Source organism: Lichenostomus cassidix, chromosome 3, assembly GCF_008360975.1.
Source record: "Lichenostomus cassidix isolate B80296 chromosome 3, HeHo_3.0, whole genome shotgun sequence".
Taxonomy (NCBI): Eukaryota; Metazoa; Chordata; class Aves; order Passeriformes; family Meliphagidae; genus Lichenostomus; species Lichenostomus cassidix.
The window spans coordinates 87,202,924-87,216,487 of record NC_139483.1 but is presented as its reverse complement, the minus strand read 5'-3'; the positions used below and the strand labels follow the sequence as shown (position 1 = coordinate 87,216,487).

At 40.3% G+C, this 13,564-nt stretch overlaps 1 protein-coding gene across 13 annotated transcripts in view; it reads right to left on the bottom strand.

The window, feature by feature from the left end:
* KHDRBS2 (KH RNA binding domain containing, signal transduction associated 2) overlaps positions 1-13,564 on the bottom strand; it is a 343,662-nt gene that overhangs the window by 129,014 nt on the left and 201,084 nt on the right. For all 13 annotated transcript variants that reach the window (XM_085056591.1, XM_085056581.1, XM_085056578.1 and 10 more), the window contains 2 exons: positions 4,104-4,231; positions 2,842-3,037 (listed from right to left, as the gene is read on the bottom strand). In XM_085056591.1, the coding sequence (XP_084912717.1) occupies positions 2,842-3,037; positions 4,104-4,231 (324 nt within the window). The remainder of the gene's footprint in view (positions 1-2,841; positions 3,038-4,103; positions 4,232-13,564) is intronic.

Genomic DNA, 13,564 nt, shown 5'->3' with positions numbered 1-13,564 from the left:
CCAGTCAAGCTGCCCCATCCCTACAAGTGTTGGGGTTAAAACACAACACGAGGTCACAAACCCAGGACCACCCCTCCTGATCCCAGAAACTGCACAGCAGCTGTCAGTTACACTCTCCATCCAAGTTCACACACAATGAACTGTGTTTAAAGTGAAAAAGGTTCACAGAGGAACTACTTTCCTTTTGCATATATTTTCTAATGTCAGTACCTCCTCCTCCTGTGGGTAAGAAGTTCCTCTAAGATACTCTCTAGGCTACACCCAATAAAAAGCAAGTTTCAAAGGCAAGTAAAGAAAAAGGTGTTAGGCAAGTCACTCCCCCTTCCCACTCCAGCCTGCTTCTTTTCTGAAAGTTGCTCCAAATGTTTTTCCCTCTGGCTAGGCTTGACATTCAGAATGTTGCACATGAATATATTCACCACAGTGACAGGACTTTGCTTTTCTTGAGAAACCTTCAGACATCTGCTTTTATGGATTCTCAGAAAGGCCATCAGGAAACCTCAAAATATTTATATATTGGATAATCCAAACTTTTAAATGCTTATCCAAACCAATTTGAGCAGTTAGATATTTCAAGGTCAAACAGTCAATACAATCTGATTAGTAGTGCTCAGCAAATCGCTAAAGATTTTTTTTCAGGAAATGCTGTCTAAACATTTCAAAAAATCTGCTGTAGCCATTCAATTCTATTTCTTGAATTCACTTTCAGATCAACATTTAAGTGACTATGTTTCATTAGAGCAAAGAAAAACAAAGAATATGGATACTCACAATCAATGACAGTGCATTCATATGTACCACTAATCAAACCAATGGTGCTCGCATATAGCAGGGAAAAAACAGTGTGAAATACTGTAATCAAAAATGAAAAATATAAACTCATAAGGAAATTCTAATACACTTTTGGGTTGCTTAGAAGCAAAAAAAAAAAAGGTAAATTGAATAAATTATTCATTACAAATTAGTTTTTCATCTGTAGGATTAAGTGTGAAAGAACAACAATTACACATGACATTTGCTGCAGGTCAACAAATAGATCCACTTGCTTTTAGTATCCAGCCAGATATCTGATTTATTGTATGATTTATTTGGGAAGAAAAACTGTGTTAACTACTTCTTGCAAAAATAAAAATATTTTACCTAAAACATCATTTACAATATTATCTGTAGATATGTGACAGTGAACTTTTCCTTCTACCAGCACAGCATCAGAGTTCTAGTTATGATCTCAGTCCATAAGACACCAAAATGACTTAGACTGAACTTAAAAGCTTTTATAAAATGACAAGAAATTTTCAATGCAAACTGGTGCTTGATAGCAATCTCATATATTCCTAGAAGTGGAATATAGATGTTGAAAGGACACAGGAGATGGAAGGACCTCAAAAACATGTGAATTTTATCCTATTAGACAGCATTGTCTTTTGCTGCTATCTAAGAAGGCGAAACAGAAACACAAACACATATGTTTGCTTTTAATGGACTAATGTATTACAAACTAAACTGACTCTTTTAATTGTACATATATATTTTATGCTCCTGAGAGTGTAAGCATTTCAAAAATATGTGGAACTGGCTCAATGCCTTCCTAACCTTGGTAATCCAGCTGCCTCAATTTCTCCTTCTGCTTTCCATATATTTGCCATCCAGAAAAAGTGCAAAAAATGCTCCCTAAAAGATGTTTAATACACTAGGACATTTACTAGTACTGTAAATGAAAAAAAGTTACTTAAATTATAATCTTAATTTTACATTACAAGGGCTCTGTATCTGCACAGAAAAGAAGGTTCTCACGCATTTTGATACTAACAGACAATAATATACTGTCTATCAAGGTAGGGCATACTTTTGAAATTCCATTTCTTAGCAAGCCTTTTAGCTCATTTAATGATGGAAACTGTGTTGAGATAAATAATACCAGAGTGACTTTCTTTTCCCTCCTTTTTGGCTGCTGTTGCTCAGTTGTTATTCTTAGAATTGACAGAACGTGCGTCCCAGCTTTGAAGTGGCCATGATCTAGTCTTTGCAGTACAAATACACATAGTTGAGTGAAGCTTTAACAACAATGATTAATTTCTGTTTAATTTCCCTTTCTTTTGTTCAAGGAAGACTAATCATTGAATAAAAGTGTATCTTTTCCTGGTGATAGGATTAGGGAATAGATGGGATGCTCCTCTTACTCTTGGACTTGCCATAGCTGGAAAAATTCAGACAGCATATTTGATAGCACTTTCTTCTCTATTTGGATATCTGTTGTTATGGTGATAGTTCCAGGAGGAAACATTAATGAGAATGACTTGAAAGCTTTGATGTGTACAGCACAATTATTTTTAACACCTCATAAGAAAAGGTGACAGTTAGTTAGTACTGCTCCTTGCTAAAGATGCATCATCGTATCAGCTTTCATGAAATACACCTGAATTTCTATTTGTTATATATCTGTAACACAATGTTGAATACAAATATGTAATAAAAAAGATTTGAAACAACACTACCCCCCCCCCCCATTTTCTCACAAAGGATATAATCTGTTATTCTTAGGAACTTGGTTACAGTAAAAACTGACCTTAAGTATAAAATATAAATTTTAGAATATCGGTATTGTTGTTTTGTGACACCCCAAGAACTATCCAGCATGATCTCTCATATCCAAAACTAAGCTGTGAACAAGCCTACAAACCCACATCACCCAGCACAGGCTTGCAGACACACCTCATCACCCAGACTGCCCTTCACCTGCAGGGGCAAAGGCGTTAGAGACAGAGGAGTTACTGGGCTAGACTATTCCATCTCAGAAGGACTTGCTGGGCTGCCCGGCTGCCAAGGAAGGCGTTTACTCACATAGTCCTCATAGGGCTCGTGTGCGGGCGGCGGGGGCGGTCTGTAGCCCGGCACGGACGGGGCTCCCCTGGCTCGGGGGGTCGGAACACCCCTGGCCACCGGCGGCACTGGGAGAGCTCCGCGCGTCACCGGCGCTCCTCGGGGCGCTTGGGCACCTCGGCCAGGCAGCGGGGGAGGAATGGCACCCCCACGGCCCCTGTGGGGAGCAGAAAGGAATGGTCACTGGTGTGGACAATGAGGGAAGATGTGCATGTCCTGCCCCATTATGGAAAGAGAGAGTTATTTTTAAACCATCCAGTGCCTTTCACACCTGATCGTCTTGTTGCTTGTACTAATGAAATTCTGAATCATTGTAATTCACAGGGTTGCAGAATTACTCCAAAACAGCTCTAGAAGGTGAAGAGAATGAGGAATCTTTTCAGTTGCTCTCGAACTATTTTACAAGAGCAGTCATCACTCTCATTCTCATGTTTATTGGTGGGTGGGAGAAATGGATTGGCAGAAGATATTGCAGACAGCAGAAACTTGCAAGGCGAAGTAGAGGAAGAGTATAAAAAGAGAGGAGTAACTTCTCTTCCTGTCTAATTTAGTTCAGCAAAAAGGTGACTAAGATCCCTGAGGCAACACAGTTCTTAAGGGTTCACAGTGAAAAACAAGTCTGAAAGAGTGTACTAAGATTTTACACTGGCCTTAAGAACAAGCAGAGATATATGTTATATAGATATGAAAAAATACTTGGAAGAATTCAGGAAACCTTCATACCCCAATTTTTTAGACTATGCCAATCAAATTCACTTAAAACTGATAACCCATCAACAAATAACATATAATGCAGTTTACAGATATATGTATACTTGTATATACACACACTACAGATGTAATATGTATAAAAATAATTATTTGGCAAATTAAGTTTCCCTAGACTATATGGCCTTCTCTGACTATACTATTCTTTTGACCAGTGACTTTATGCTACTGACCATACAGCTTCAGTACTCGCATAAAAGCATTCTTTCTTAGAAATATCCTTTTCCTGTCTTCATAATCTGCTCTCATTTGGTGTTTATTACTTGTATTCCACCCACTGTACCCTCTGAACTGTAGATCAGAAAGTCTGGAACAATATAGACCACACAATCAGAAGTCAAATATTTTGGTTTACTGACCAGGATGTATATGTGATTGTATTTCTTCACTATGTTTTTTTTAACTATTGCTTACACTTTGTAAAGCTATTAACACAATAGTTCAGGTTACCACACCTTGAAGGAGCTGCAGGTGGCACACGGATCCCTCTTCCTCGAATGCCCCGTCCACGTGATGAATCCTCAGAACCATTCAAATACGAAAGTTCTCTCAGCTGCTCCTGGCGAATTTCATCATTATAATCCTGAAATGCAAAAAGTGGAACTTTCTGAAACTTTGTATTTTTGGCTGAGCTGGTAAACCACCCAAACCAGAAATTCCATGGATGGTATTTGGTTGAATTGCTCTGCATTATCACTGGGGTATGCTGAAAAATTGTACAAGTGGGAGTGGACAACTACCTTTATTATATGGACAGAAAAATGTATCTGTATGGGTAGTGAAAGTGGTCATAAAGAGCATGAACATGCAAAATAAAACCCAAAAGGCACAGAAGGCATAAACACAGAGAAATTTATCTGTATGCAAAATGCAAATGGACTTTTACATGTAAAAGGTACTAATTTCAAGAGACTTGTAATTAGAAAAAAAAAGCATTTTATTAAATATTTTATATTTCTGGCAAACTTCCCTGGCTACCTTTATGTGCTTAAAACACAAATTCTACCTTATATTGCACATTAGCATGACTGGATGATTTAATTCAATACCAATTAGCATCACTGAATGTAGCCTTCTGTTATTTTGTATATCGTGGAAGGAGCTCTCTCTTTAGAATTCAAGTAAAAAAGCTATGTTTACTATGAAAAAATGTTAAATGAAATAAAATAGGCCCATTCCAAGTCAGCAGGGTATCTACTTCAGCACTGCAATTTCTGTTGGCTCAGTAAACAGAACACTGAATGAACTTCCTTTTCTTACTGATACAAAATAGAATCATAGACTCATAGAACGGTTTGGGTTGGAAGGGACTTTAAAAATCTAATTTCAAGCCCCCTGCCATGGACACCTGGTTGACTGCCTCTTCATTGGAATGCATGATTGGGAGTGGTGATCCTTGAATATTAACCATCTCTCTTGGGCTCTAACCCTCTTCCTTCCAGGGCTCTATCCCACTGCACTCCACCTAGCAGCTCCCTGAAGAGACCAAAGTCTGCTCACCACAAGTTCAAATTAGAGCTTGGTGTGCACTCTCTTTCCTCCCCTAAGGATCTTGAAATCCATCATTTCATGGTCACTGCAGCCCAGGCTGCCCTTGAGCTTCACCTTCCCCACCAGCTCCTCCTTGTTGGTGAAAACAAAGTCCAGTACAGAGTGTCTCCCCAATGGCTTCTCCAGCACTTGGAGAATGAAGTTATCCTCAGTGTATTCCAGGAACACAATTTGCCCTGCTGTGCTGTCCCTCCAACAGATGTAGGGGAGGTTGAAGTCCCCCATGAGGACCAAGGGTTGTGAACATGAAGTTGCTGTTTTCTGTCTATAGAGTGTCTCATCCATTATAATACATAATAATGGACAATTATAGCTTGTTTTGCATACTTTGTCCAAATTCCTTTGTCAGAACTCCTTTTTCTTTAGCTTCCTTCCACTGTATTCAGCTTTTCATGGGCTGATCACTGCACTAACACTCCACTGCAGCAGCCAGCTTGCTGGTAGCACAACTGTATGACAGCTGAGAATTGTTTCAAACCAGAAAGGATTATTGAATTTCAGCTCTTCTGTCCTTCCATTCTTCCACAGGCAAGTACCATTGACTTTCATGCAAGCACCTGAAAATGTATTACAAGTGACACCGCTTTTAGCCAAGTTAAAGACAAAGCAAATGATGAGATGGAACTCAGGCCTTGCTTGTTCCTCCACCTTCCTAAGGAGGTCCAGGAAATGTTTTTAAAAATATGATCCTGATCCTGCTGTGTTCTAAGAGAGTGTAGGCCTGCTCATGATTTCCCTTCTAAATTTCTAGAGTGCAGCTGGAGTAAAATCTATTAAAGAAATTCAGAAGAGCCCTATTTGTACAATATAGTGTGTGTGTATTGCAGCACAACCATAATTAAAAACACATCCCTAATTTGCTAATAAAATAGATAATGGCTTTCAGTTCATACCATCCCCAAATTTTTTGCACATTTTTCTATCATTCTAGCACTAATGGTAATAAGCCAAAGACATCTTCCTAAATCAATCTGCTCTGTAAAACACAGAGGGAAAAACACAGATAGAATCAATGAGATCACATTTACAGCAATTGTTGGAAGAGATATCATCTACTGTGCCCTCTTAATATCATCTGTTATTCACACTGGCTTTACAAGGATTATGACTTCAAACTTGCTGATTGAGTTTACCCTCCAGATTCCACACTGGTGCTGGGACTGAAGTTCATTAATAGTGCAGGTACATTTTGTAAGAGAAAAACATGGGTGGAAAAAAAAAAAAAAGAAAGGACCTGCAAGGGACAGAAATTGGAATTTCTGTGTTGCTGCTTTAACCTCTCTCTTTCGGAATATTGCTGTATAAATTAATTCTACCAAGAATTGCCTCAAAGCTGCTATTCCTCCCTCAGGTAAAAATGTAATTTAAAATCTTAGTATCAATGAAACAGGAAATCCAAATCAAAGTTATAATATACGACAAGATCTACAAATCTTCACCATTCTGTTATGCAATGCCCTTAGTTTTAGCGTGCAGGTTATTTGCTGCATGTTCAGTTAAGAAATATGTACAATGTGTTTTGAAATGACAAGGTAAAGACAACAAAATTTATGGAGGAAGCTGGGATATCTTGAAAGAGAAAGACTTAATTAAAAAATATAACTCTATATAGATAATTTATCTTATGCACTCCTTAGAAAGCATAGTAAGGATCATAATTTCTAAACCTGAAACCTGAAATTTTCAGCAGAAATGCTCATTTTGCCTCTTCCATTAAACAGAAACATAACACTGAATTAATCTTTCATAGCTGCTACAAGTATAGCTAGAGTCAGGGTATCTATCCTGATGAATATTTAATTCTGTCTGAGTTCAGAGCCTAGCACATGAGCAAAATTATGCTGCTGATGTTTCATATATATCTAGTCCCAAGAAAGAGTACATGATGTTGCACAACATACCTATACTGAACAAAGTACAAGGAAGTACCTACACACTGCAGTAGTATATGTATTTCCAGAAAAAATAACAAACAAACAACAACTTCCTTTTAATGTTAAAATAAGCTCATGAGAAATGTTCTGCACTTCATAGCTTTTCTTATAGCTTTCCAATCATCATATAGCTGATAATCTACATTAACCTATATGTTTTGCTTGTTTATATCCTTAAAGACATTACTACCTATAAACAGCTTTTCCATTTACTGGTGATAAGAAGGATGCAATCGACTTGTGTCATGGTGGTCAATATTTACTAGCACAGTGAGCTAACCACCCATGCCCATGACTATCCACCTAAATATACATCTTGACTTCAGAAATGCCAAGGATTTACAACATCAGCAAAGTCATAGAACCCAGGGCTACCAAAAATTTCCGTGTTATGTAAATGCCTAAAAAACGAAATTACATGTTTAGATAAAACATTCAGTATTCCAGAAAACATCAACATGTTTACCACAAATTGCCACAATTATGTTTATTAATGAAGCTTAGCAGTGATTAATTAGGTTTATTGCCTTGACTGTTGTAGGAACAAAGGAAATCCATGTCCAGTTTTTCCAAATACTGGCTGATGGCAGCTCACCCACAGGCCCTTCTAGCAGCAGTGGCAGGAGGTGCAGCAAAGAGGGGAAAGCGCATAAGCTGCTAGAGAGCTCATAAACCATTTTGGTAAAAAATAGCAATGTATGATGCAAGTTGCAAAACTTGATCTGAATTAACAAGAACATGTAGTGACAAGGGAGGAGAGCTAATAAAGAAATCAAAGGGTAAGGCATACACAGACCAAAAGGATTTTGGGAATATATATCTATCATTACCATAACAAAGGCTCATAGAAGTCAAGGATAAATCAATCCCTCAAGGACTGTGATCTCCTGTCCTAATGTACTCTGCACATTTAAGTTCTATTATAATTCTATTAATAAGTATCATTACTCTTATCTACTACAGCTGAATTTCATTCTTAACACATAGTTAGAGGAAGAGTAATTTAGGTTTAATTCAAACTACCTTAAGAATGCAGAGTTACACATGTCAAATCTAAAATGATAATCACAATATTTCACATTGAGAATTCTGAAGTATGAATAGGGCACACTCTTTCACTCCCAAACACGTAATATCCTCTGAAGCTCTGTGTTGCCAGCATAGAGCACCACATTCCCAGACATATATTTGCCTATCCTGCCACACTCTCCTTCTGTGCTCAGGCAGCAGAAAGGGAACAGGAGATGGATTTGGACTCCTGCAGCACTTCTGCATCATGCCCAGCTCCTCACATCAGCAAAAGAGTTCCAGGGCTCTGTGTATTTGCACACATTCACTGAAGCTAGACAATCTCCCCTAAACTCTGTTGTTGCTGCCTTGGGGTTATTTTCAGGCAGCTTAAATTCCAATTAGGCTAAGATTTCTATTGAGTACATGCTTCAGAAAACTCACAGCCAAAAAATGGGACACAGAAGACACAGTGAATTTTAGGTGGATCTAGGTGATGTGAATATAGCCCTTTTGTTTTGTTTGTTTTTACATGCATACTAATTCTGGACACTGCCCCCTCTGTATATGGGGAAGCACTAAAAACCATGGTGAAAATAACTGGTAGTGAGGAGTTCCAGGAGTTCCTGGAGTCCCCACTTCTTTGTGTTCTCTGTGGCCTTACAAGGGTGAACTGTGCTAGGCTTCACCTTCAGAGAATAGTGAGAACCACTTAACTGGACTCATGGGGTCAGGATCTGCAGTTCAGTACTCCGAAGAGGCCAAGAACCCTGGAATTCCCACTTTTTAGTTGAGTTCTTTAATAACAGGCTCTTGCAAAAAAGAACAGTACTGGCTGCTCAGTACTAGAAATACTCAATGAACTAAATCCTTGACAAGAGGTGTTTGGCATTTCCTGTTATTTTTTTATATTTTAAAATCCTGTTCTAAGACTCTACTGCACTCAAATATAAACATATTTGACCTTTCCCTGCACATATCAATAGCATCTATCACTGTCAACCTAGGAAACTTACAGTAATTGTGCCAGGTAGGCGGGATAGCCCTCTCCATCACCTAAAATTTGGGTGAGAGAGTGCCTCAGGTGGGCATGTAAATTAGTTGCTGCACCTGAGTCAGGGTAACTTCTGGTATCAATCCAGGCTGGGAGATGAACATATTGAGAGCAGCCCTGATGGAAAGGACTTGGGGGTGCTGGTGGGTGAGAGGCTGGACATGACCCAGCAATGTGCACTCCCAGCCCAGAAAGCCAAACGTGTCCTAGGCTGAATCCAAAGCAGTGTGAGCAGCAGGGTGAGGGAGGGGATTCTGCACCTCTGCTCTCTGGTGAGATCCCACTTGCAGCGCTGCATCCTGTTCTGGGGTCCAGCAGAGGAAGAACATGGACCTGCTGCAGTGAGTCCAGAGGAGGGACACCAAGGTGATTAGAGGGATGGATCACCTCTCCTGTGAGGAAAGGCCAAGAGAGCTGTGACTGTTCAGCCTAGTAAAGAGAAGGTTTTGGAGTGATCTAATTGTGTCATTCCAGTACCTGAGGGGTTCATATGAGAAAGACAGAAAGAGACTTCTTACAAGGGCACAAAGTCACTGGACTACTTTCAAAATGAAAGAGAGTAGGTTTAGATTAGGTATTAGGAAAAAAAAGTCTTTACTGTGAGGGTGGCAAGGCACTGGAACATGTTGCCCAGAGAAGCTGTGGATGACCCATCCCTTGCAGTGTTCAAGGCCAGGCTGGATGGGGCTTTGAGCAACCTGGTCCAGTGAGAGGTATCCCTGCCCATGGCAGGGTGGTTGGACCTGGGTGATCTTTAAGGTCCCTTCCAACCCAAACCATTCTGTGATTCTATGAACTGCATCCTTAAGCTTCGTGCTTTGTCTTTCTAATACTAATTTGAAGTTCATTGCAAACCATGAGATTCATCTGTAGCTGAGCCCCTGCCCAATGGAGCAATCCCTACAGAGTTCATCAGAGCTGTGGGAACTGGCTCTAGCCCACCCTCCATGGGTGCCTGATGGGTATGACATATGTTCTCAAAAGCATATAGAGGAGCCCAAACCCCACAGCTCTTTTCATGTTCCTAGATAACACCCACGCTCTCTGAACCCATGTTTAATGTATATGCATGGTTTCCTGGTTACCTACAGTCAAAGCCATCTGTTAGGATGGCTCTTTGCCCATTCACAGATTGGTCTGGTTATCACACCAGAGCATAGGTGCCAGGTAATGATGGGTTTAGATAGACAGCCTGCAGTGCACCACAAGTGACAAAGCTTCTGCCAGAATGACTCCAGTACTGCATTAGCAACACATGCCCCTTTGCATTTGCCCATATATATTGGCACTCAAGTAAGGCCATTTTGTATGCATGTAGTTCTCTGGCAGAACCCAATAAATACATAAAAATATAAATATAATCCATCTGAGCCCAAGGAAGGAATTATTTTCTCTAAGCAATCAGCAACTTAGCCAGATCCACAGCCATAAACATTATGCACTTTCACTTGCCCCATATGTGAAAGGTGCCGTCTCTACGTGCTTATAGTTTGTCTGAAAAATAAACCTTAATTGCGTGGGTCACCCATAGAGATTGAAACACATAAAATAGATCATACATTTCTTTCAGTAGCAGTTTGAATGTGTTACAGCCAACATGAGTTTCAGCTTCTAAATGCCTATGGGCAGAATGCAAGCAGACATAAGCTAGAGCAACGTACGCTTGCCTTTGAGGTTAGCTGACAGCTGGGGGATTTGTCAGCTTGCCACAGAGAGCACTCACCCAAGCGTGGATGTAATTTTTCTCTTTGAGCATGCACAATTAAATCTGCCTGGCATCATCAGCATGGGGCACTGCTCTCTACAAGCAGTGTGGAAGGGAGTGGGGGGTGTCTTGCTCCTCAGCATCTGAAGAGAAGCTGCCAATCCCAGGGTGGAAATTGTACATAGGCAAAGTGCTATGAAACTTCGACCTAGATATTTTAGTCTTTGATAGAACAGAGCAAAATAAGTCTCAGCTAATTGTATAAGCAATTCAAATTTTGTTTTTCATACTGAAGAGACCTTTCAACAGAAGATTACTCCAGTTACATGGAAATGCAAATTAACCACAGAAAATAATCACACTGAAGATGAGTGCATGGCTTTTCAAAAACTTGCAGAAGCCTGAATTAAATTTCAGCCATTTACCCCAATTTGTTCCAACCCTCTTGCTCACAGGCCCCACATGAATGGATACTGTGGTCTGTAATTCATTCAAATGACAGTTATGCTGCCACAGAAGTCAGTTAGCTGACAGCTCCCTATCCCTGAATTTAATTCCAAGTGAGCTCTGGCTGCCAGAGACTTGTGCTTATTTACAGCTGTCACTTGAAGGAGACATATAAGGGAATTGGTAATATGAACAGAGGGCATATAGCAGGCTGCAGGAGTGGTGGTGTAGCCACCTAATCCTTAAGAAGTTGTTATGGATTCCCACTGGATATTTACACTGGCTTCTAGGAAGGAAGGGATGTGATATGGCTGGTCTTCCTCCAGGAAAACCCAGTTGCTTGAAAGGAGGCAGGGAGAGGAGTAGGACTGCCACTGTTCTCCAGCTGTTGGCTGAAGCTCTGCTACTAATGAGATCATTAACTGCTCTTAAGGCTGGGGTAACCATCTACTATAATTTATATTGAAGTGACCGCAAGTTACAAGCTGTAAATAGTACCTATGCATCTTTTTTTATTCCAGCTATGCCAGGTGGGACCCGTATTGCCTCCTGCTAACTCACTGCTACAGGTTTGCAGCTCCCTAGTCAAGGGTAACAGGGACAGCAACAGCAGCCAGCAAAATTCAGACATGTTTACTCTTCTTCAGCGTGCCTGTCTCATCCAGCCTGGCTACAGCCACGTTCCCTCGGTCCCATGTGGCACAATAAACAAAACATGCTGCTTGACCTGAGGAGACTGTGAAGGGCAAAGCAGAATGAATAGTCTGGGCAAGAAAGTATCTTACTACAGGTCTGTGGAGTGCCCTTTCTTTTACAGCTTCTGAATCATTTCAAAACTTTAAAAAATCCCATTAGGGGATAATCTGTACAGGTTGATGGCATATCATACATTGAGACTGAATTTGATACACGACACAGGAATTAGTTTTTAAAGCAATTTTAGTGGGTTTTTTTACTTATTGCAATACAGGGTTAAGATAACATGAGCTGTCCTTGGAGTAAGGACTATCTTGGCAAGCACTAAGTCTATTTTACAGATGCAGAGAAGAAATTTCTTAATAATGCTGCTAGCATATACTGAAACCTGCTAAAAACTATGGTATGATTCTAAGTCAGGAGATAGAGTATCTTAAATTTCAGTCACCACAGACCCAACTGTAACATCCTGGGAGCAGAAGCTGGCAGAGGGGTGATTCATTATAGTCAGCACTCTCTCGACAGAGGAGCTGTGGGAATGGTAGCATGGCCTGCGTGTTTGGTCCTCCATTTTCCAGACTAATCCAGGTTCTGGTCTAGATTCTGCTGCATGCAGGTCCCTTTAGGAACCCTGAGTATCTCTCAGATCATCCAGTTTAGCCATAGACTTTGTCTATGAAGTTTTTTTCAGGCTTAGAATGAACAAGATCACCTCTGTCACTGATGCTCTGACTAGAGCAGCATTGTCTGCACCCCTGATGGGTGACTGCACCAGCACTGCCTGGCACAGCTGCTTGGCAGAGGACAAACTGGTGGCACAGCTGGACTGACAGCAAGAGGAAGAATGGACACAGAAACTGCTTCCAGGAACCTCAGGCTGCCATGAGGGCTTGGCTTTGGAAGGCAGCAGCAGTGCCTTGGCATTTTCCCTAGCCACAGGTTGAGACAGAAAACACAGTATCTCTATTTCGCATGCACTTCTCCAACACAGCAACCTGACTAACCAAAACTAAACAGCATAGCAGATCCAACTCAGTGCCAAGACTTTTTTTGCATAGTAAGGGAAAGAAAAAAAGATACATGCTGGGAAGATGGTCTGTAATAGCACCATAAAAATACAAGAGCAATTTTCGCTGCTGGAATCAAAGATATTTTCAATCTGCTTGGTTTGAACTGCTATAATCTAAATTAGTTTCATTGCTGATAGATTTATGGATAGCCAGTGGAATGGTACAGAGGACAATCACAGGAGAAGAAGCAGGTATGCAATGAATCCCCCTCTCCCTACTAAATTCAATAAGCACAACAAAAAGACAGTGAAAGAATGCTGCTATTGAACCCCAGGGCCACTGTCTGAACTAAAAATATTAAAATAATATATATTTAGCTTTCTGAAGTTTATGTCTAACTTCATGTGGGAAAGAGTAGAAATAGAGAAATAAAGAAAAAATACTGAAAGGAAAAGAAACATACCAAGAAAAGTTGAAATCATGTCAGTGGAACATAAAAGCAAATGGCAAC